Here is a 25160-nt window from a genome sequence, read left to right as displayed (position 1 = left end):
TATGTGGGTGTGGAGGTGTGGTGTGGGGGGTGTGTATGGGCCTGTGGGGGTGTGGATGTGTGTAGTTGAGTGTGTAGATGTGTGTGGGTGTGGTGTGCAGGTGTATGGGTGTGTGGGAGTGTGGATGTGTGTGAGTGTGTGGGTGAGTGGATGAGTGTGGGGGGGTGTGGTGTGTGGGGGTGTATGGGTGTGTGTGGGTGTGGGTGTGTGTAGGTGTGTATGGGTGTGTGTGTAGGTGTGTGCGGGTGTATGGGTGTGGGGGTGTGGATGTGTGTAGGTGAGTGGGTGAGGGTGCGTATGGGGTGCATGGGGGTGTGGATGTGTGGGTATGGTGTGGGTGTGTGGATGTGTGGGTGTGATGTGGGGGTATGTATGGGGTGCGTGGGGTATGTAGATGTGTGGGTGTGTGGGTATGTGTATGTGTGGCTGTGGGTGTGTGGGTGTGGTGTGGGGTGTGTGTGGGGTGTGTGGGGTGTGTGGATGTGTGGGTGTGTGGGTGCGTGAGGTGTGGGTGTGTGGGTGCATGGTGTGTAGATGTGTGGGTGTGTGGATGTGTGGGTGCGTGGGGTGTGTGGGGGTGTGGGGTGTGTAGGTGTGGTGTGGGGGTGTGTGTGGGTGTGGGGGTGCGTGTGGGGTGTGTGGATGTGTGGATGTGTGGGTGTGGTGTGGGGGGGTGTGTGGGTGTGGGGGTGCGTATGGGGTATGTGGATGTGTGGGTGTGGTGTGGGGGGGTGTGGGTGTGGGGGTGCGTGTGGAGTACATGGGGTGTGTGGATGTGTGGGTGTGGTGTGGGGGTGCATGGGGTGTGTGGATGTGTGGGGTGTGGGTGTGGTGGGAGGTGCGTGGGGTGTGTGGGTGTCGTGGGTGCGTGTGGATGCGTGGGGTGTGTGGATGTGTGGGTGTGGTGTGGGTGTGGTGTGGGAGTGGTGTGGGAGTGTGGGGTGCGTGGGGTGTGTGGGTGTGGGGGTGGTGTGGGGGTGGTGTGGGGGTGCATGGGGTGTGTGGATGTGTGAGTGTGGCGTGGGTGTGTGTGGGGTGCGTGTGGGGTGTGTGGATGTGTGGGGTGTGGGGGTGTGTGTGGGTTGTGGGGTGTGTGGATGTGTGATGTGGTGTGGGTGTGGTGTGGGGTGTGTATGGGGTGCATCAGGTGTGTGGATGTGTGGGGTTTGGGTGTGGTGTGTGGTGTGTGTGGTGTGTGTGGGGTGCGTGGGGTGTGTGGATGTGTGGGTGTGGTGTGGATGTGGTGTGGGGTGTGTGGGGGGTGCGTGGGGTGTGTGGGTGTGTCAGTGTGGCGTGGGGTGTGTGTGGGGTGTGTGGGGTGCATGGGGTGTGTGGATGTGTGGGTGTGTGTGGGGTGCGTGGGGTGTGTGGATGTGTGTCGGGGATGTAGAGGTGATGTTAGGTAGGAAGAATATGGAGAAACAGCACCTCCAGGGCTCTCTACCCACAAAGTGCATTTGGGTTACTTGTGTCCCCATTTCCCTTCCTCGTGGACCTTGGAACAGGTCTGCCTTCTTCTCCAGGCCGCACCTGGCACTTATCAGCACGTCGGCTCCTTGTGACCAAGGGTATTGCTCATGTGAACATCCGAAATGACTGTCTTTATTTTTCAAATTACATGTGCTATGTTAATTTTAGAATAAAATGTAGATAAAACTGGAAAGCAAAATTAAAGAGAGAAGAGAAATGCCACCCCAAGAAATCTGTCAGTACTTGAGTGCATATTCCTCCTGTTTTGTTTCTAAAATTACCTGGAAGAAAATACCTCTGTAACAGATATATAACAACAAATTTACACTATACACATTTTTTAAACTTTAAACAACCACTGTTTCCCCACATGGATAAGAGCTTTTCTCATGGGTCTCTAAAGCTCCATCATAATTCTCTTGTCTGCGCACAGTGGAATCAAACAGCCCCTGGGTTATCAGACATGGGTGTTTCCTTTTTTTGTTTGTTTGTTTTTGTTTTTGTTTTTGAGACGGAGTCTTGCTCTGTCTCACTCTGCCAGGCTGGAGTGCAGTGGCTGGAGTGCAGTGGCTCACTGCAAGCTCCGCCTCCCGGGTTCACGCCATTCTCCTGCCTCAGCCTCCGGAGTAGCTGGGACTACAGGTGCCCGCCACCACGCCCGGCTAATTTTTTGTATTTTTAGTAGAGACAGGGTTTCACCGTGTTAGCCAGGATGGTCTCGATCTCCTGACCTCATGATCCACCCACCTCAGCCTCCCAAAGTGCTGGGATGACAGGTGTGAGCCACCGCGCCCGGTCGGGTATTTCCTTTTAGTTCACTATAGCTAACAATACTCTCAAAAACATCCCTGAACCCACAGACTTGCTGATGTGCCCGACCATTGTCCTTATACATTCCTAAAGCAGAATTTCTGGGTCAAAAAGGAGGCCCGTTATTTATGTTCTTAATGCCTGTTGCCAAATTGCCCTCCGGAACGGCTGCTCCATTTCCACCGCCACTCCCAGCGCAGTGGTGTCTTGGAGGCGTAAATTGCATAGGGCACTAAGCGCCGTCCAAGCTCGCTAGTGGCCCTCCGAGGACATCAGCGTTTATTCCTCAGCACAGACTCTCCAAAGCTGGATTTTCCTTATGGTTTAGATTGCTGGCTTTTGAAGATGAGAGTAGTGGCTTTATTCCTCTGATTTCCTGAGTGGAGAACCAGGAACCGCTGCGGGATCCTGTGTGCCTGTCAGACACCATGGGATGCCTTTGGGATCTCAGTGGGTGACTGGATGGAAACAGCAGGAAATGCTCTCAGGGGCTCACACAGGGCCTTGGAGCCCCGCCTTACCCCTACAACCCTACCTGGCCAACCTCCGTCTCTTTCTCTGTCGCCCTTTTCTCCATAGTGCTCCGTACTAAAGGAAGAGTTAAAACAGGAAGACGCTCACAGGGAGCTCAGGGAAGCCCAGGAGAAAGAGTTAAAACTCTGCAAAACTGTGAGTTGAGCTTCCTCCTTCGTAGCTACCACCGGAAAAACCAGAGTTTGACCTTCAGGTTCTTGGTGGGATCCTGGGCCATCACTAAGCACGAAGCTCTGGGGCCCTGTGCTTGCTTAACAGTCTCATCGCTCTTTGATCTGCTGCTTCTGCAAGAAAGAGATGGGTGAAGGGGCCCCAGGATTCCCTGGGCAGTTGGCTCTACCTCCCTCAAGGGTTTCCCCTGGGGTCAGGTTGGGGTTGAGACCCGGGACAGGGACAGGAGGCTGGCCAGCTGGCCACCACATGGTCCCCTGCCCCACCCCTGACCTGTGACTCCCAAACCCTAGCCACAGGCACCATTGTTGACACTTGCTGAAGTATTTTTATTTAAACACCACCATTTAACACCCACTTGTAAAAACAAAACAAGGCCAAGAGTGGAGGTTCACACCTGTAATCCTAGCACTTTGGGAGGCCAAGGTGGGTGGATTGCCTGAGCTCAGAGGTTCTAGACAGCCTGGGGAACACGGTGAAACCCCATCTCTACTAAAATACAAAAAAAAAAAATTAGCTGGGCATGACGGCGTGCGCCTGTAATCCCAGTTGCTTGCTTGGGAGGCTGAGACAGGAGAATTGCTGGAACCCGGGAGGCAGAGATTGCAGTGAGCCAAGATCGCACCACTGCACTCCAGCCTGGGCGACAGAGCGAGACTGTCACACACACACACACACACACACACACACACTATTTGCCTCATATAGAAGGTAACACCATAAAAGTAAATACAATGAAAATAGGACCATTAAAAGTCAAAGGAGATATATTCCTCACACCCTCCAAATCCACCCCGCACATCACCAGGTGTGCGTTTTCCACTCGTTGGGGAGCTCAGCTTCTCCCAACTGGCTCTTCCCCACGCTGGCGCCATTCCTCCAGGCCAGGAACATTTTACCCTCTGCCTCAAACAAAAAAGAAACATTTCATTGTTCCATTCCTCTAGACCTTGCCTGTTGAGTCTTCCAAACAGCTGGTCCTTTAGGTTGAACTCAAAAATATACCCCAAGAGCAGGGTTTCTAGTGAGTTGATGGATGTCCTGTAGTCCTTAATCCAGGAGCTGTACTGATTTCCAAAAGAAACTAATTTCCTTTATCCAGAACTTTTAATGTATCCGTTGAAAAATAAAGTCTATTTTGCTGAGAGATGTAAAACCTTCCTCCGGGAGAAGGAATTAAACAAGCTGATACCAGACAAGGTTTCCACCTTAATGGATGGGGTGCCAGGGGTGATGAGGGCTCAGACCTCTCGGCCGAGAAGGCAGCTCCTGCCCCCATCAGGGAGGTTCACTCCTCTGTTGTTGAAACTTTTTCAGCAAATCCAAGACATGGAGAAAGAAATGAAGAAGCTCAGGGCGGAGCTGAGGAAGAGTTGTACTGAACAAAGCATGATCTCTAGGACTCTGAGAGAAAAGAGCAAGGTACGTAGTGGGCGACAGGCCCAGAGAGCGGTGTGGGCAATAGCTCCCCACTCATCATCCCTGTTAGTCCTCTAAGTGGCCTATGCTGGTATTAACCCTTCTTACAGCTGAGAAAACTGAGGCTCACACAGGGAAAGGGACCACGTTCACTCCATAATGCAGTTGTGGCAGGACTTGAACCCAAGTTGGTCTGACTCCAAGGCCCCTATGCGTAACCCAGCTACTCCTCACTGCCTTCTAAAACTGTTTCTTGCTTTTTGGTAATGAGACCCACCTCCAGCCTCCCAATCCCAGTTTAGAGTTTGGTGGTGCTTAATTATTTTAATGTCCCTTCCCATCCTGGGGAAAAAATTGTATTGCATACTCCCTACGTGTGCTATCCATCACAGTAGCCACTAACTGTGCATGGCTATTTAAATTTAAATTAAAGCCGGCAAGGTAGCTTACACCTGTAATCCCAGTACTTTGGGAGACCAAGGCAGATGGATCACCTGAAAATATCCTTAAGAGTCCTGAGCAGTGTGGACAGAATATATTTCTTTCCATTTGAATCATCATCTTTATTTGATTAGAAGATGGTTGTCATTGAGAATTTGTTTTAAATAAATAAAGACAGAGATTCACTATGTTGCCCAGGCTGGTCCTCCGGGCCTCAAGCAGTCCTCCTGCCTCAGCCTCCAAAAGTGCTGAGATTACAGGCCTGAGACACCATGCCCAGCCACAACTGAGAATATTTTAAGAACAAATCTAAAAGGCAGAGGAATTCTATGTGAAGGGAGGTTCACAGGGATGATCTGAGAAATAAAAGCAAATAATCTAGTTTTTCTCCAGTTTTATTTAATATGAATGTGAGTATAGTCACCAGAGGTCAAATCATTAAAACCTCACAAACTGAAATGTATACTACACTAGAATCACATCTTATGGATAGTGTTGAAGCCTGCAAAAGTTGGTCAGACATAACTAGAATTGGCAGAAATAATTAACACAAAATTAAAATCAACAGGTAAAACTACACAGAGTAAAATTTATTTATCAATTAAAACTTAAGAGAAAAATCAAATATTCTTGTCCAGGTGCGGTAGCTCACGCCTGTAATCCCAGCACTTTGGAGGCCGAGGCAGGAGGGTTGCTTCAGGCCAGGAGTTCAGGACCAGCCTGGCCAACATAGTGAGACCTTGTCTCTACAAAAAATTAAAATAATCACTTAAAAAAAATCAAATATTCTTGAAAAAGTTAGATTTGCAAAATATAATCTGGGGAAAATGGACATGGTAGAAATGAGAACTACAAAATAAAACCCACAATAACAGACCTGTGATTGGTAAATATTTGATAGGGTCCAGAAAACTTATAGATGAATCAAATCATAATTGTATAATTTACCTACAAAAGAACTGATCCAGATAAAAATAATTTCAGGAGACTAAAGTGAAAATGGAAACATTTAGGAATCTGTTAAACAATTGGTTTAATGAACTTTGCTCTAGAAAATAATGAAAATGAAATGAAAATGAATTTGCTATGGTTTATTTTTCTTTTAAATAGTTGTAGTCATGAACATGGAGTCAAAATGCTCTCTGGGCTATCAGTTTTTCTCTAAGCAAGGCTTTGGCTGCATTCCACAAGTCTTAGTATATAGTATTTTCATTATTATTCAGATCAAAATATTTTTCAAATCCCCATTGTGATTTCTTCTTTCACCCACTGGTTACTATGAAGCTTATTTCCTAATTTCTAAATATATGAGGGTTTTCTGCTTACCTTTTTTTGTTACTGATTTTTAGCTTAATTCCACTGTGGTCGGAGAACATCTTCTGTGTAACTTCAATCTTCTGATATTAATTGAGACTTGTTTTATGACCTGCATGTGGCCGACTGCAGTTCCACATGTACACTTGAAAAGAATATGCATCCTGCAGTCATTGGGTTTAGTATTCTATATATGGACATTAAATGAAGCTTACCAATAATGCTCAAAACTTAAATGTTCCTGTTGATTTTTTTTTGTCTGTGTGTTTTGTCAGCCACTGAGAGAGGCACGTTGTTTAAAGATCCTATCATGATCATGGATTTGTCTTTCTTTTTTTAATATTGTCAATCTTTGCTTTATATATTTTGAGGCTGTGTTAGTAGATGCATATATATTTACCATTTCATTACTTCCTATCGAATCAAATCTTTGGCCATCACAAGGTGCTCCTCTTCATTGCTAGAGATGTTTTTCCCTTAAAGTCTTTGTCATTAAGGTAATTCCATTGGCTAACCTAGCTTTCTTTTGATTCGAGTTTTCACAGACTATCTTTTTCACACTTTTTATGTCAATCTTTATTTTACAATGTGTATCTCATGTGAACAGCACATAAGTTTTATACAGTTCCGCCATCTTTGTCTTTCAGTCCAAATATATTTAGTGTAATTGCTGGTATATGGGGATTTAAATTTATCTTCTTGCTCAGGGCCAGGTGTACTACCTATGGTATGTTCCTTTTTTCCCCCCATTCTTCCCTTCTTTTGAGTTGACAGTTTTTTATCATTCCCTTTTTCCCTGTATTAGCTTGGAAATTTTCTCTCTTTTACTCGTCTTTTAGTAATCATAAGACAATCGCATGCATTCATGACTTACCAAAATCTAATATTTAGTGAGTTTTTAACTCTTTTACTGTCTTAGTGATTATTCTAAATTTTACAATATGCATTTTCAACTTACCAAAATTCAATATTCATCAATAATTATATCCTTCTTCTTGTTAACACAATGACTTAGACATTGACACTTTAACTTCACTTACCCCATCCAGACTTATATGCCATTGTTTTCATTTTCTAAACTTCTCTCTATATTTGAAGCTCCAAAAGACATTATTAGTATTTTTCTATAGTCAACATCCATATCTACACATTACTATTATGTGTTTTCTACATTTCTGATCATTCATCTAGATCATTTTTCTCCAGCCTGAAGAACATCCTTTAGTGTTTTCCTTCAGCATGGGCTCTGCTGGTGTCATATTCTCTCAGGAGTGTGTGTGTGCATGTGTGTGTGTGCACGCATGTGTGTGTATGCATGCATGTGTGTGTATGCATGTGCATGTGTCTGAAAATTTCTATGTTTATCCTTCATTCATGAAACATATTTTGACTAGATATTCTACACTGGCAATTGTTTTCTTTGAGCACGTTATAGATGACAGTAAGTCTATCATTCCATTGTCTTTTGGCGCCAATTATTTCTATTTAGAAGTAAGTTATAACCTAGCTAGGCGTGGTGGCTCATTCTTGTAATCCCAGCACTTTGGGAAGCCGAGGCGGGCAGACCATGAGGTCAGGAGTTCAAGACCATCCTGGCCAACATGGTGAAACCCATCTCTACTAAAAATACAAAAATTAGCCAGGTGTGGTGGTGCATGCATGTAATCCCAGCTACTCGGGAGTCTGAGGCAGGAGAATCACTTGAACCTGGGAGGCAGAGGTTGTAGTGAGCCGAGATCGTGCCACTGCACTCCAGCCTGGGCAATAGAGTGAGACTCCGTCTCAAAAAAACGACAGAAAAAAAAAAAAAGAGAGAAGCAAGCTATAACCTAACTATTGCATCATTATATAGTCTTTTTATATTCTGAATGTTTTAAATGTTTATTTTCCTTTGACTTACAGCAGTTTTATTAGGATGTATCTAGGTGTGAATTCGTTTTTATTTATCTTATTGGGGTGCATGTGGGCTTGAATCTTCGGCTTGCTGTTTTTCATTAGTTTTGGAGCTTGGGCTGTAGACTACCTAGGCAGTGAGGAGCTACTGAGGCTCTTGAACAGGGAACTAATATGATTAAATTTGTGATTAATAATAATGGTGAAAATGATAGCCACATGGACTTGGCATTATGCCGAACATCTCATCTCTTTTCATCCTCACAACAACTCTGACCTAGAAATTATTATGCCCAATTTATTTTATTTTTAAAAATATATTGGAGCTTTTCAAGATTCCTGTTTTACAGATGAGGAAGTCAAAGCACAGAGTCAAGTCACTACCCAAAGGCACACAGTCAGTAAGTGGCAAAGCCAAGATTGCGGGAAGCCAGGCCTGTCTGACTCCAGTTACTGTGGCACAGCCACTAGCCACGTGTGGCCATTTAGGTGAAATTAAATATAACGTAAAATTTAGTTCCTCAGTCACAGGAGCCCCACTTCAAGTGCTCAGTAGCCAGATGTGGCCAGTGGCCACCCTATTTGACAGCACAGAGTTAGAACGTTTCATCATTGCAGGAAGTTCTGCCAGACGGTGCTGCCCCACCGCTTGGCAACCTTCTCACAGGACCATGAAGGATGTTCTAGAAGGAAATAAATTAGAGGCAAGGGGGCCAGGTATCACGGCCAAAGGTGCTCAGGGCCTAGCCTGAGACCATGTGTATTAGTCCATTTTCACACTGCTGATAAAGACACACCCGAAACTGGGAAGAAAAAGAGGTTTAATTGGATTTACAGTTCCACATGGCTGGGGAGGCCTCCGAATCATGGCAGAAAGGCCCTTCTTACATGGCAGTGGCAAGGGAAAAATGAGGAAGAAACAAAAGTGGAAACCCCTGATAAACCCATCAGTTTCGTGAGACGTATTCACCATCACGAGAATAGCACGGCAAAGTCCGGCCCCCATGATTCAGTTACCTCCCCCTGGGTCCCTCCCACAACACTTGGGAATTCTGGGAGATACAATTGAAGTTGAGATTTGGGTTGAGACACCATCAAACCATATCACCATGCACAGGGGAGAGGCTCAATAAATAAACCTCTGACAGCCGATGCCAAGGGTCTGCTGTGGCAGTGATATGAGGAACAGGACTGCCAGAGCTGGGGATGGGGGCGGGGAGGCCATACATTGAGAGGAGGAGCCAGAACAGAGCCCAGGACAGCCTCTGCTTTTGCAGCATTTGAAAAACGTCCTCTGAAACAGAAGTCGGGGTATGTTTACACCTGAAAGGATGTAAGTGAGGAAACTGAGGCCCAGAGAGCTTAGCCGGCCTTCCCGGGAAACAGCTCACTGGGGACTGGCTGCCCCTTGCCACTCAGAAGAAAGCTTTACAGGTTGCTCTGGGTGTTTTACATGAAATGTATGTGACCCTTCTCTAGCCCCCTAATAAGCCACTTGTGAGGTTGTTTCAGAACAAAATCCTCTCATCGAGGAGAGTTTGTCTCATTTCCTAGGGGTGCCTGAGCCCTGGCTCAGCAGATGCCCAAAAGGTTCATGGTTTAGATATGAACTGAGCAGCTGCAGGGTCCGTAATGGCCAGCAGAGGGCAGCACCGAACACACCCGAGCTCACCTCGAGTTACCCATTACCCAAGCAAGAGGGGGGGAAATGGGCCTTCTTTTGCCGGCTACAATTCTTAACTAGCCATTGCTTAGCGAGTCTTCCAGAGCAGTTTCCCTTGGTAAGTGTGCTAGAAGTGGTAACAATGAACAGTTACGATAATAAACCCAGCAGTAACATTTACCAAGTACCCACGATGGGCGGTGGTTCCTTATGGTGTTAGGATGACGCTGAATGGTGGCTACTGTCATCCACCTGTTCTAGGTTACAACATCTAACACCCTTATAGAGCCCTTACGAGGTGCTGTCACTATTCCAAGCTTTTTAAAATCCCCACAATAACTGCGAAGAGGGAACTAGTATCACCCCGTTTGACAAATAAGGACGCTGAATCACGGAGCAGTGAAATGACTTTGCTGAGATTATACAGCTTGTTAGGGACTAGATTAGAGCCTGGGGTAGGACAAACATTGAGCCCAGGGTGCAGAGCCCGGCCCTTTCCCCCAACAGACAGTGCCCCCGAGCCTGCCTCCACCCCATGCACGCCTGTGACCCCTGCCATGTGGGCTGCAGCTGTGCCGACCCCTCTGGGACCCCCCACGGCCATTAGATGTCCTAGAGGAATTTCCCCAGAGTGCATTATGATCACATTAGCAGCAAGCACTCGCTTTCATCGTCATTTCAGGTTGAAGAGAAGCTTCAGGAGGATTCCAGAAGGAAATTGCTTCAGCTGCAAGAAATGGGGAACAGAGAGAGCCTCATTAAAATCAATTTGGAGAGGGCAGTAGGTCAGGTAGGCGTGTTCCAGAGCCCCCCTCATTGGCCCACGCTCCCCAATGATTGCACCCAAGCAGCCAGTGGGGGTGAGAGAGGAGGACGCCCAAGGTAGAAAGACAGACGTGCATTATTAATTCTCCCATTTATCTCATGAGCAGAGGCTGTCTGCAGCTCCCCACCCCCGTGGACATCGCTAAACAGGTTTCTGCTACTGGGAGGCCTCCCACTGGAATAGTTTACAATGACCTGAGACTCGGACCAGGCAGCCAATCCCAGCTCCATGCCTGCCCCCAGTTAACCGAGCCCCTTGCCCCCAGTGGTGTCTCTAGCATTTTCTCCCTAATGTTTTTAGTCCTGACATTTACCACAATCTTTCTTCCCCTCGGGCCCCAGCAGACATTGCAGTCAGTGTCTATAAGGAAATGCCACTTTTCTTAATAAGGTAAAACCCCAGAGTGTCCAAAGTGCATGCTGGATGGAGAAACTCCCGGCTGCGGGTGAGCCACTCTGACCTGATCTGGAGGTGACGTTATCTCTGATGCTATGGCCTGAAATTGCCAGTGGCCCTTCCTGGCACATGTGACAGTCATGAGGGCCAGAATGTGCAAACAAGAGTTTACCGAGGGCTAAGGGAAGGCAAACAGGAAACCAAGATGGGAGGGCATGTGACCCTCAGGACCACCCTAGATTCCTCCACAGGGGTCCCTCTCCTGGAAACCACGGCTCCAGGGGATCCACAGAATGGTTTGTGTGCGCACGTGTGTGTGTGTGTGTGTGTATTTTTATTACTGGTAAGGAGGGCTCCTCATGTGTCCCACTGGGTTCTCAGGAGGGTCGGTGAACTACCAAGAAAGGTTAAAAGCCAGGATCCCTCCAAACCACCCAGCTCAGTTCCCAAAGCCCTTCCATTTTCTACTATCCAAGCCTTACCAGGCAGTGTGACCAGGCCTTTGTCCCTGCACCCTAAAATTCAAATTTCACCACTGTCACCCCCAGCACCATTTCTCCTGTGGGGGTGCCAGCCCCTTATCAAGGGCAGAGAACCTGCCCGTCTGGGCCTCTCCCTGTGCACATTGGCTACCCTCAACCTTCCCCGCAACACAAACCTGATTTGAGGGCCTGACCTGTGCTCTTTGCCCAAGGGCCAAGATTCTTGTTCCAGCTCTGGGCAGAGGTCATCTGGGAGGAGCCCTGGAGGTCCTGAGACTGTTCCAGATCTAGACTCCAGAGAAAGCACAAGCCCTGTCTCTGTCTCCCAGCATCTTCCCGCTCCTGTATCTCCAAGGCCCTGCTCCTGTCCAACAGTCTGCCCTTCCCCAGCCAAGTGACCCCAGGCCCAAGGCCATGTCTAAGATGACCTCTCCCTCCCAATGGCCCTGGACAGCCATTCCTATGGGGAGCCCCTAATGGCAATGGGGGGGGACCATCATTCACAGGGCTTCCTCTACACAATCAATTCTTTGGGTGAGCTGGGACCCTCCCCTTGGCCATGAAACCAGAGGATGGCTTTGAGAACCTCATGTCACCTGGTCTTCTCCTGGCAGGGTCATTGCAGAGATGTCCGTAAGACATTTCCCATTAGAACTTCCCCTGTTCAGTAAATACCTGTGTCTTGGGCCCCCTTGACTTTTTGGTTGACGCAGTAGCCCTTTTGGTCCCTTCAAGGCTCTGCTTTGGAGCCTTTAATAACCACATTTTGCCAGGGAACTGGAGACTCACGTCAGGGGCTGCCATGTTGGTAAATTTCCAGAGAAAGTCGGGCTCCTTTTTACCTCTAACATCTGATGGAATCGGGACACCTTGGACTTGTGATTCTGTAAGCCCGGACTTAATGTAACTGCTATTTCATCAGCCTTAACCCGAAAACACTAGCACCCAGGAGGGGCTCAGTGAAAGCCGCTAGAAATAGAGGCCCTTGGCTTTAGCTGATGTTTCTGTGTACAGGCATCCAACAAAGGTGAGCTGGGTGTTTGAGTGTCTCCTCCACACCAGGCACTGTAGTGGGCTCCAGGGATACCGAGATGAACACGGTGGGGACAGTCTTCAGGACGCTTATGGGCTCAGGCACAAAATGGAGAAAGGGAGAACATTCTCCTCTCGCCGAGCTTCCTTGCTGACTACACAATGTACTTGGACTGACAGCCTCAATATTTATTTCACAGTCTGGTGCCAACTTAGCAATTATGGAACAGCGCTCCCGGCCCCAGACTTCCCATTGGATAATTGGCAGCAAGAGGCTCTTCTGAGGGCTTGAGACATGTGTGTGCACTGACCACAGGCATCGTTCGGGTTAGGCAGGCGTGCCTAAAAAGTAATTAAAGCCTGCTGTTCTCCTTTCTTCTGTGGGTACCGCCGCTCCCCGTGAGCAGTGAAGACTCTGATAACGCGGAATGGTCATTCAGGCGTGCAAACCCTGCTAAGTGGTGTTTCCGCACCCTGCCATGGCAACGCTGCCCCCGCTTGCCGGCCCCCACTGCCCCCCTGACACTGTTGCCCCCTTTCTGTTGCAGCTGGAGCACTTCAGAAGTCAAGTCATCAAGGCCACCTATGGACGGGCAAAGCCATTCCCAGACAAGCCCGTCACCGACCAACAGGTTAGTCTGCTGTCCCCGCCACGTGGCTCCTTCACTTTCCTCTTCTTCTTCTTCGGGGATCTGGATTCCAGACCCTGGGAGCATATGTTTCTGTTTTTGTTGGTGGCATATTTTTCACACTGTTGCTACACCATAAAGATTTGTTTTGATTTTATGGGATTTCCTGGCTTTTAAAGTAAAAGCCAGTTAAAACTCCCTTGCAATGTGTCTGTGAAAATCAAATTAAACCATTCGGGCTTACTTCTGGTCTCCAGACATGCATGTTTAGCCTCCATTAGCACTGGGAGAAAGGGAGCCGCCTCCCCACAGCCAGTGCGTTCTGGCGCCTTCCTTCAGAGGAGAAAAGTTGACAGTGGCAGTGAGGGCGGACGTCTGGCTGTAATGATTGCCTTGCTGTTCTTCCGCTACACTTTCTAGCCCCCTGTGTCAAAGTACAGATAGGAAAATGTGCCGTGGGCTGCTCTCAGTGGGTGTGGAAGAACCTGACCTGCTGCTTATGAGCCCATAATATCAGGCTCAGTGTTCTGACTCCCTATACAACACAGAAGAATCTGGAACAAACTCAGGGCCACAAGACAGGCCTTTGGATCTTAAAAATAATCTTTCATCGGCCGGGCGTGGTGGCTCATGCCTGTAATCCCAGCATATTGGGAGGCCAAGGCGGGCGGATCTCCTCAGGTTGGGAGTTCAAAACCAGCCTGACCAACATGATAAAACCCCATCTCTATTAAAAATACAAAGTTAGCCGGGTGTGGTGGCGCACAGCTACTTCAGAGGCTGAGGCAGGAGAATCGCTTGAACCTGGGAGGCAGAGGTTGCGGTGAGCCGAGATCAAACCATTACACTCCAGCCTGGGCAACAAGAATGAAACTCCGTTGGAAAAAAAAAAAAAAAGAAAACCATCTCTGATTCCGGGATTCATTCCCTGGTGACAGGACCGACGTCCCCCTTGACAGCCATCGCCGAGACATATCAGGGCCTCCGCCCTCCCGTGCTGAGACAGGGACTTACGTTGCATCTCTCCCCTCTCCCATTCCCCTTCCCCCAGAGCCCCCCGTCCCTGTATGTTGCATCTTTTTTTTTTCTTTTTCTTTTTCTCACCAGTTAATAGAGAAAATTGCCCAGGTCACTGAGGACAACATCAATTTTCAGCAGAAAAAGTGGACCCTACAGAAAGAAACCCAGCTGAGCAACTCCAAGCAGGAGGAGACCACCGAGAACATCGAGAAGCTGAGAACGTCGCTGGACAGCTGCCAGGTGGCCCCTCCTTACGCTGTCCACAAATGGTCGCTTTGTCTAATGTTTGTGCTGCTTACTTGGGAAATTGCCCGGCTTTTTTGGAGCAAGTTAGGCAGAAATGCTTGGCTTTTCTGTCCACTTTTTCCTCTTGTTGGAGAAGAAAAAACAAAGGGCCTCAAAAAATGCCTCCCAGAAGAACTTGGCGTGTCCACAAAAGATGCCTGAGCATCTTCAAATACGGACTTTGAGCGGCCCCCATCCCCAACCAAAAAGACTTTTTTTTAAATAGCCCCCATGTTATTTCCAGAGAAACCAAAGAAACATTCCTGCTTTTTATTTACATTTTCTTTTTTTGGCCCAGACACAAAAGGCGGTTGCCACACCATTGCCTTTGACTCTGGAGGAGCAGGGACCAGAGGACTTGGCCACAGCCCTGCGGCCCCCACCCTGGAGCATGGCTTATCAGAGCAGGCGGTGGCTGCTGCTTTCTCTGGAAATCAGCAGCTCCTGTTCGGGGAGTTCGTGCAAATGCTGGCTTGTCAGCACCCTTTCAAATCAGGAAACCACGCTTTCCGACCAGCTTGTGTGTTGATCTTGGCAGGAATTCTGATGAATGGAAAAAAGAAGTAGCCACATTTGCTTCTCATTGCAGCCAAACTGTTGATGGCACTTTGGCTTTGGGGTTTCATATACCTAACAGTGGGTTCACTTTGACCATCAAAAGTCCAAATTAGAGTATATTAAAAAAAAAACTGTCAAAACATAAAAATTTTTTAAAAGAAAAAACTGAGCCCTCCCAAGGCGGCCAATATGTGGTGCTGCCTGCTTCATTGCAGAGTCAACGTTCCTCGAAGGTTCACGTCAGGGCCTATTTCTGGCCACAGGGCCTGGGCTCCTCATGATCTCACCTCTTTGCAGGCTTGCATGAAAATGTCCTGTTGCACCAGTGACCTGAAGAAGGAGGTCGACCTTCTTCAGCACCTCCAGGTGAGCCCACCTGTCTCGGGGCTCCAGAAGGTGGTGCTGGACATCCTGAGGCACGCCCTGTCCTGGCTGGAGGAGGTGGAGCAGCTCCTCCGGGACCTTGGGATCCTGCCCTCCAGCGCTGACAAAGGTTACTGGGACTTTTTTTCTCACATGGTTGCATGACTCTAAAATGTCGTGTTGAATCTCAGCATGATGGGACATCTGTTGAGGAAGTCATCCTGGATATCTGGCCAAGTCTACTCCTTTCTCCAGAACCCCCTGCTTCTCTGCTTGAGGCGTAATTTTCCATTAAAAAAAAAAACACACACACACACAAGTGAGACATGATAACTGAAGACAAATGAAACAGAACCAAAAGGAAATTTAAATCAAAATTATGCAAAGTCTCATTACGCTGTTTAACTTCCAAGGCATTTTCCCGTGGAAATAGCCACGTGATTCTAGGCACTGACCCTGTCTATGCCTCAGTTTCCGTATCTGTAAAATGAGGCTAATAGGGAGTACCCACCCTTTAGGGCTGTTGTGATCATTAAAATGCATGAATACATGGAAAGTACTTGGAACAGTACCTGGCACACAATAGGCATTACTGAATGTTTATTGACTTTTAATTTTACAAAAAAATAGTGTCACATTATCCCCAATTTTCTTTGGTTTGTTCCTAATGGTACATCATCCACGTCAGTAGACACAGACCTACATCATCGCTGTTACTGACGGCGGTTACTGATTCCATTGTGTGGGATGTGCCATTGTTTTAGACAATCCCCTATCATGGGCACTTAGGTGATTTCCAGTTTTTCACACTCATAAATCATGCTGAGATGAACACTGTTGCACATATACCTGCTTATATTATCTTTATTTTCCTAGAAGTGGAAAGGCATGAACCCCTTTCTTTCAACAAAGATTGATTGCATGCTTGCTTACTAGACGCCACATGCTGTGCAGGGCAGAGACATAATGGGGTCAGGAACAGGTAGAATCAGGTCATGCGTATATGGTTCACTGTAAAATTCTTCCAATATGACCATACATTTGAGATTTTTTATAATAAAATACTGGGCCCTCAAAGAGCTTATGATCTCGGGGGAAGGATGAGGTGGGCATTAATGGGACAATCACTCGAACAAACATGAAAGCTGAGTGGCGACAGTTGCTATGCAGTGCAGGGTTCGATCTGGTCAGGGAGAGCAGGGCATCTGCAGGATGCATAGGAGTTGTTTGCCAAAGAAGGGAGAGAGAGCATTCCGAGCACAGGAGCAGTGTGGTGGCAGGGGGAGCATGGAGAGCACAAGGGGCTAACAGAAATGGGCACAAGGCCAGGCAGGCTGGCCAGGGAGCTTCCCAGGGCCATGATGTGGGGTCTTGCAGGGCCCTGGTGAGCAGCTTTATTCTAAGGGCAGAGATAAGCCTGTGAAAGGTCTTAAGTAAGGAGCTGGACAAGCTTGCATTCTGAGACAATCATCTTGGTGGCAGGCGGACAACGTCCTGGAGGGTAGGCAGCGTGGTGCCCCAGGAGCCACTTGGGAGGCTGCCATAAGAGATGACAAGGCCGCCCTAGGGCAGGGTGGGGATGGAGAAAGAGAAGATTCAGATTCAGGAGCGAGTAAGAGGTAAATCAACAGGCCTCAGTGGTAGGACTGGAGATGGTTGGAAGGAAGGTGATAGAGGAGAGTCAACAGGACCTCTTGGTTTCTGGTGTGTGTAAAAGACAGATGTGATTTCTTCACTAAAACTGAGAGCAAGGAACGCAAGATGAGGCCCAGGTTTGAGAGGGAAGAGGAGTGTGAGGTGCCTCTGAGACATCTGAGATGAGATGCCCAAGAGACAGCTGTTTACCCGGGTGTCTTGTCGGGCTAGATAATAATGATGTATCCCCAGCACCCAGAGAGCACGTGCCACACAGCAGGGGCCTAATACATATCTGTGGGATGGAGGAATGAATGGGAAGGAAGTGTAGATGGATGGGTGGATGGATGGATGGATGGATGGATGGATGGATGGATGGATGGATGGAAGGATGGATGGAAGAAAGGATGGATGGAAGGGTGGGTGGGTGGATGGATGGATGGATGGGTGGGTGGGTGGGTGGATGGATGGAAGAAAGGATGGATGGAAGGGTGGGTGGGTGGATGGATGGATGGATGGATGGATGGATGGATGGATGGATGGAAGAAAGGATGGATGGACGGGTGGGTGGGTGGGTGGATGGATGGAAGAAAGGATGGATGGATGGATGGATGGAAGAAAGGATGGATGGAAGGGTGGATGGATGGATGGATGGATGGATGAAAGGATGATGGATGGAAGTGTGGGTAGGTGGGTGGATGGATGGACGGGAGGAAAGGTGGGTGGATAGAAGGATAGGTGGGTCTGTGGGTGGATGAATGGATGGGTAGAAGACAGGAAGGCAGGAAGGAAGGCAGGAGGGAAAGCAGGAAGGGAGGCAAGCAGGCAGGAAGCAAAGCAGGAAGGAAGATTAAGGCCATAGATGTGAATGGTATCACTTCGGAAGATTATTTATTCTTCAATCTTGAAGAACAGCCGGAGAACTTTGCTCCATGTTTTGCCTGATTTCATGGAAGCTCATGACTGACATGAAATTAATGAGAGAGAAGGGAAAGAGCCCAGGGCTGCACCTTAAGGAACTCCAACATTTTGAAGCTTGTTGCTTCTCCTTGCCAAATCACCCTCCAGAGAGCCTGCCTCAGTTTTATATTCTTTCCACAAGGAATAAGAATAGAGGAGTGATTTTCAACCCTGGCGCTTCAACATCCCCCACAGGATGCTTCCAAAGTATCCAGAAGGTGGGGTAACATTCTTAAAAAGCACAAGCAAAACCAACATTAATTTTGATGTAGGAACCTTCCCTTCATCATATAGCAGAGAGTGTTACTGTTCTTGCAATCAAGGCAGAGTCGTGAGCTTACTTGAAATGCGGTAAAACATGGAGCAGAGTTCTCGTTGTTCTTCAAGACCGGAACTAAAACAAAGACCCTGATTTCCATCCTGGTAATAACAGAGCCAAGCTATGTGTGCACTGTCCCCTTCCCACTCCCAAGACCATTTTAGTCATCTAGACTAAGTCCATAAATCTAGGCATATATTACTGTTAAGAAATGTGGGTTGCTGTCAGTTGTAGTGGCTCATGCCTGTGATCCCAGCAACTTAGGAGGCTGAGGCAGGAAGATCATTTAAAACTAGAAGTTCAAGACCAACCTGGGCAATGTCACGAAACCCCTCATCTCCAAAAAAATAAAAATAATAATAAATTAGCCAGGCATGGTGGCACAGGCCTGTAGTTCCAGCTACTCATGAGGCTGAGCCAGGAGGATTCCTTGAGGCTAAGATTTCGAGGCTGCAGTGAGCTATGATTATGCCACTGCACTGCAGCCTGTGTGACACAGTGAGAACCTGTCTATAAATAAATAAATAAATAAATAAATAAATGCAGATTGTAAAGTTAGGCTTTCAGGCCAGTAATTCCAGAAAAGCTAAGGAAGACTGATTTTAGGCAGCATTCCTCAGACCAGCCATTTCATTCTGACTTCATAGAGTCGGGAGATTTGAAGGACATTAAGCAGGTCTCTGCAGAATCCCTCCCTGGTTAACACGCACCCTGGGTCAACAAGAAGGGGAAAAAGAAAGCAGTATTTCCCAACTACTGGTCCCCTTTCTTGATGCCCTTACCCCCACCCCCGCCCCCAGCTAACCTCTTGGAATGATGTTCCACGAAACACTCGTTGGGGAAACGGTGGTTTGCTGGCTACATATTCTGTGATTACAACTAAAAGAATGGAGAATAACAGAAAGGTTGGTAAGCAGGGCACATCTTTTGTCCACTCAGCAGAAGAGGAAGTTGATGGTAAAAGGCATTTTCTCTTCCAGTACAAGCAATATTACGTCAAGTGCCCAAAAGACTGAAAGAACAGGGTGAGCTAGAGTATGCCCCATATTCTCTACTCTTATACCTAATTCCTAGCCCAGGGCTAGTCCAGGAGGAGGATCGGGAAGAGGAAGATGAGGAGGAAGGATGGGGAGGGGGAGGGACGAGGAGGAAGGAGGAAGGTAATGATGACAGTGATGACGGTGATTATGGTGACAATGACAGTCATTCATCACTGAGGACTTGTATTCTAGATACGGTTCTCAGCATTTTTTATACATGATCTCATTTCATCCTCACAATAACTCTATGAGTTAATAATTGGCCCATTATCTTCATTTTAGAAAAGAGGTAACTGGCTCAAAGCTGGTTTTCTGATTACTCCACCAGGATAAGGTGATTCGAGGCACTTCACATTACAGAGGCTGACAGGGAGTCCCCAGTCTATTCATCGCCATCCCGTATACTCCCAGGAGCCGCCTGCATGTCTGGCTCCGAAGAGAAGGGTAGAAAGCACGGGTTGTTAACTCCTCCTGGGGACTTAGCACTGTGTTAGGTGTTTCACACGCATTGTGTACTTTTATCCTCCCACCTACCCAGGGAGGCAGGTATGATTACCATCTTTATTTTATTTATCTTTTTTTTTTTTTTTGAGTGAAAGTCTTGCTCTGTTGCCCAGACTGGAGTGCAGTGGCATGATTTCAGCTCATTGCAACCTCCACCTCCCAGGCTCAAGCGATCCTCCCACTTCAGCCTCCCAAGTAGCTGGAACTACAGGCATGTGCCACCATGCCACCTAATTTTTGTGTTTTTTTGTAGAGATGAAGTTTCGCCATGTTGCCCAGGCTGGTCTCAAATTCATGGGCTCAAGCAACCCACTCAACTCCCAAAGTGCTGGGATTACAAGGCGTGAGCCACAGCGCCCAGCCTGCATTTTAAAAGTAAAGAAACTGAGACACAGTAATGTTAAAAAGTTGCCCAGGGTCACACAGCTAGTACATTAGGGCTAGGACTCAAACGGAGGTCTTCGTGACCCTGACACTTGTGTCTTCCCTATGATCCCTGCCCCTTCACCCCCACCCCCTACACACATACACACTGCCTCTGAAGATGCACCAAGGTACCAGGCACGTGCCCAGTCCCTCGAGAATGGGTGCTGTCATCGGCTCGGCCAGCGACAGAGCTGAGAGTCGTCTTTCCCTAAGGTAAACTGCATCTGATTCCTACCCTGCGCCATAACCACAGAAAGCCCCATCTGTATCACAGTAATGTTCCAAGCTGGGACACTGGGGACCTACTGCCAAGGCCTGAATTTCAGCTGTGCACCTACTAGCTATGTGGGCAGTTACGTGATGTGGCTGTGTCTCCATTTACTTGCTCATGAAATGGCCATCCAGTCTCTTAGGGGCATATGAGGACTGAGTGATGGGATACACGCATGGCAGTGCTGGTCACAGGCAGCTCATACTCGGTGGGGGCTGCTGTCATTGTCAGCCTCCAATACTTGTTGACTTAATCTGACCTAAACATGGGTAGCCACCAGCCAGGCAGGCATGTGGGCCGCATAGCCTGGTTTACTTGCACCCAGGTGACATCCTTTGGAGCCTCGGCCCTGTCTCCATTTAGCAGCAAATGGGGTTTCCTTAGCTGTGAGCCCTCAACTGGGTTGAAGCCAACAGCTCTTTCTAGAGGCCTCCTCCTTAGAGTCGTGACAGTGGCTCTGGTGTCCCGACTGCCGGGTGACCAAGCTGCAACCCAGTCCACGCCCCTCCAACCTCAGACCGCCTGCTCTTGACCACTGGGCTACCTGCCTCTTAGAACATCCTCCTAAGAGATAAAACACACGTCACAAACTAGGACGTAAGTCCTGAAACGAATCCCCCAGAGGAATCCAGGTGGGCTAAACGTTAGGGAAACGACTTGCAGTGTTTGTGTGAGATGTCATGTGTAACCCACAAGGTGAGGCCTGGTGGGGTCCAGTGTGTTCGGAAGGGTGGAGGATTTCCTTTGTGGTTCAGCTGGGAGGATAAGAATGTTTAAGCGGCACCTTGAAAGTCAGCTGAATACTCCTCCTGCCTGGTTTCTCAGGGTTCCTCTGATAAGGGAAGGAAAGGACTTTTTACATTTTTCTCTGCAAGCTCCATTGTTTGTGTCTATTTCTGCAAGACTTTGTTACAAACAAAGGACTTTTCTTGCATGCATGGCAAACCACTGAGATATCCAAGATACACTGTGTCTTTAAATGAAAAGAAAGCAAGTTGCAATACAATATGCTTAGTGTGCTTTTATTTTTTTTAGATGTCAGTATCTGAGCAAAAGAACAACCTTGAGATAAAGACATCAAACTGTTAGGAGTATTATCGCAGCAGGGTGGGATTGCATTGGACCTTGACTTCCATTCAGTTGTTCAACAACTGTTCGTTGAGGGCCCCTGTGTGCCAGCCACCATGCCGAACAGGAAGACACAGCAGCAAACACTTCCCACATCATGAATTTCTGCAACATATATAACTTTTGTAAACAGAAGTATAAGAAAGACTTGTTGCTTCCCCCAAAGAGCAAAATCCCATTATCATTACAGTTAGTCATCTCATCTAGAAATAGAAACGTGATCAAATACTGGCCTCCCCTTCAGCATCCTCAACTCCCTCACCCCTTAGTCCTCCTCAGATCCCAACTATGATTTCATCCTTCTCCTTTGGTTCCTGGGTCACACGTTGCAGCCAAGCAAAATCCCAGACTTATCCCAACAGAGCCTCCACAGATGTCTGTATTCACCTGGTCCAATGGGCCAAGCCAATGTCAGCTCAGCCATCTCACTTCCTCCGCCATCTTGGTATCCTTGCAATGCACCTCCCCAAAGCACCAACCCAAACCCTGTACTCTCAAGCCTCCAAACCCTTTGAAAAGAGAGTGACAGACCTAGGTCTGAATTCTGATTTACCACTTACCAGCTCTGTAGCTTAACCTTGGGGAGCTTCTGTCGTTTCACCTATAAATATGAACACACTTCCTTGCCAGGTTGTTTATAATGATTAGAAAGATGTATCAGACTCTTGGCATAGCACTGGCATACAGGAGGTGTGCTATTATTATAATATTGCTGTTCTCACGTTTCTGTGCTGGAAATCCTCCGAACGGTGCATTGCCCCATGCACAAGCATGTTCTCCTCGCTTCCTTTCTCTCTCTGTGTCCATCTTTTATTCCTTCCCTCCATCATCCCCACGAGGTCTTCCTCCTAGATGCAGCATGTACCCTGCCCTGTCTCCCCTTTCCTCTCCTTCCCAGGGACCTTGTGCACAAAATTCTTCTTTCTTTGGCGTCTGCGGCCTTTCTTTTCCTCTTAATTCCTTCCCTTTGCCATCGAAGGGGCACTTCAAGATGGCTCTACCATCCTGAAAAAATCATTCTTCTCTGGAATCCATCGCTTCTTTTGCTCCTTTTCAATTGCTCTTACTCCTGTCTTCACCTGTGATCTTTAAGAAGCATGTTGCACCCTCGGTCTTCATTGCCAACTTCTTGGCCTTTCTGCCAAGTAACTGACGTGGGCCCCCTGCAGCACTGACTGGGCCACCACCCTCTCGGGGACCATGTCTCTGACCTGCCCAACACTCTTCGTTCTCTTTTTTGAAACCCTTTTGCCCCTCAGCTCTTCAGGCCCTGGGGCACTCTGCTTCCCTCCTGATCTTTTCCATTCATTCCCAGCAGCCCCCTTCACCAACTCCTGTCCCTAACGAGGGTGTTTTCTCCTGTGCAGTCAGCCCTTGGTCCACCCCGTCTCCTTTCTCACAAAGAAACTCTGCACTTCCGGGCTTCCCCAGCCACTACTATGTGTTATCCACACGGACGCCTCTGCAGGAGGGGCTGCCGGGAAGATGGTGCAGGGAGTCCAGCCGAGGCAGCAGGTGGGGTCCCTGGCTGGGGGCCTCTTTCTTCATTCACACGAGGACCCTGGATGGGCTGGGCTGGGCCGGCCTTGCCAGTCAGCATGTCCAGCTCTCCGCTGACCATCCCTCCCTCGAGTCCTGCCCATGCCTCCAATTCAGCATGTCTGAAACAGCCTGGGGGCTTCTCTCCCCCTGCCACAGCCCACCCCAACCCCACCCTGTCTCTCTCCCATCTGATGGCGCGGCCACCATTCTACCGCTTTGAAAGGCTTTCCCTTTCTTCCTTCTCCTCCTCGCTTCTCCCACCCTCGGTTAGAGGATCAGCACTGAATTCCTGGGCGTCTCTCGGGCCCTTAGCAGAGCTCCCTGCCTCTCACTCGGAGGAGGGGAGCTTATCACAGGCAACATCCAGGATCGTCTGGTGACATTTTTGGTTGTCACAACTGGGGTGGGGTGAGTGGGGGTGCCCCTGGCATCCAGTGGGTAGAGACCAGGGATGCTACTAACCATCCCACAATGCCTAAGGCAGCCCCCACGGCACAGACTCAACAATGTCAGCAGTGCAATACCAGCAATATGGCCGGACCTATCAGCAGTGCTGCAGCAAAGAAGCCCTGCCAGCTCCAGCCTCTCGAATGCAGCCCAGTTATTTTTCTGCAAAAGAAACACACATACACACACACACCACTCTTCATCAGGCTACTTCACTGTTCTGTCAGCTGCTAGAATAGTGACTCAGACCCTGAGTCACACCAATTAGTCTTGGCTAAGCCACTGGCCTGCTGTGTGGCGTCGGGCAGGCCCGCGTCTCAGAATGCCACTGCCTCATCTATAAAATGGGGACCCACTGGGCACCTTTCAATCATGTTTAAATCAAGTTTCCTCTCTCAAGGTGATGATTGCAGGCCTGTCACAGCTTGACCTCACCCTTCCACGCCTCCTCCACCATCTGCTCCTCCCTCTCCCATCATCTACTCCAGCTCAAGTAAGCTCAGCACTTCCCCTGGAGGAGCACTGCCTTTTCCTAACCCACCCCCACCACCCCGACATCCCTGTACGAAGCTATGGCTTCCTGTGACTACTGTAACAAATGACCACAAGAGAGTGGCTTAAAACAACACATTATTCTCTTAGCGTTCAGGATTAATTCGGTTTCACCGGGTTAAAGTTCCTTCCGGAGGCTCTAGGGCGGCATCCGTTTCCTGGCCTTCTTCAGCCTCTAGAGCTTCATTCCTTGCATTCCTTGGCTCGTGGCCCCTTCCTCCATCTTCAAAGCCAGTGACGTGGCATCTTCCGGTCTCTCTTCTTCCATCACATCACCTTCCCCTCTGTCTGTGGTCAAACCTCCCTCTGTCTCCTTCTTATAAGAAGCCATGTGATGACATTGGGTCCACCCAGATAATCCAGGAGAACACCGCACCTCGAAATCCTGAACTTAAATCATATTTGCCAAGCTCCTTCTGCCCCGTACGGTCACACCCACAGGTTCCAGGGATTCGGGCCTGGAATCGTAGGGGGTCATCATTCAGCCCCACACACCCCTGTTCTGAAGCACCCTCCCCCGGCTCACTGAATTCTGCCCACCCAACAGCACCCACACCCAGTGGTTCTTCAACCAAGTGGCCTTACTCGCTCACTCCAGGAATGATGTCTCCCTCCTCTGAGACCCTCACCCTCCCCTCTCCTTCAGCAGTCACTTACACGCCACCTGAGGTCATTGCGTGTTTCCAGCAGGCATTTACACCTTGTCTGTCGGACTGAACTGCAAGCCCCTGGAGGTCTTGGCTTTTGACCATCCCCCACACTTAGCACCATGCTTTACACACAGTAGGCAGTTAATAGGTGTTCTGTTGATGGTTTATTTTCCACCTCCAAAAAGAAAGTTGAATGTGAGCTCAACTAAGGCTTATCAACTACTTTTTTTATTTTTATGTTTATTTTTATTTTTATTTTTTTGAGACCGAGTCTCTGTCTGTTGCCCGAGCTGGAATGCAGTGGCACAATCTGGGCTCACTGCAACCTCTGCCTTCGAGGTTCAAGTGATTCTCATGCCTCAGCCTCCCAAGGAGGTGGA

General features: G+C 48.3%; 1 protein-coding gene across 21 annotated transcripts in view; it reads left to right on the top strand.

Moving 5' to 3' along the window:
• Nucleotides 1-25160, top strand: part of LOC105473211 (forkhead associated phosphopeptide binding domain 1) — a 156228-nt gene that overhangs the window by 72488 nt on the left and 58580 nt on the right. For 18 of the 21 annotated variants that reach the window (XR_011625958.1, XR_011625956.1, XR_011625942.1 and 15 more), the window contains 6 exons: nt 2860-2949; nt 4303-4407; nt 10398-10505; nt 13000-13083; nt 14188-14340; nt 15241-15436. Coding sequence is in view for 10 of the 21 variants with exons in the window: in XM_071100339.1 (XP_070956440.1) it covers nt 2860-2949; nt 4303-4407; nt 10398-10505; nt 13000-13083; nt 14188-14340; nt 15241-15436 (736 nt within the window). In the remaining 11 variants the exon portion in view is untranslated. The remainder of the gene's footprint in view (nt 1-2859; nt 2950-4302; nt 4408-10397; nt 10506-12999; nt 13084-14187; nt 14341-15240; nt 15437-25160) is intronic. The other 3 variants (XR_011625948.1, XR_011625955.1, XR_011625957.1) reach the window with 3 other exon arrangements.

The sequence above is a fragment of the Macaca nemestrina genome, chromosome 1 (genome assembly GCF_043159975.1).
Source record: "Macaca nemestrina isolate mMacNem1 chromosome 1, mMacNem.hap1, whole genome shotgun sequence".
Taxonomy (NCBI): Eukaryota; Metazoa; Chordata; class Mammalia; order Primates; family Cercopithecidae; genus Macaca; species Macaca nemestrina.
Note: the sequence above shows the minus strand (reverse complement) of the source record. Positions and strands in the feature narration are given on the sequence as shown.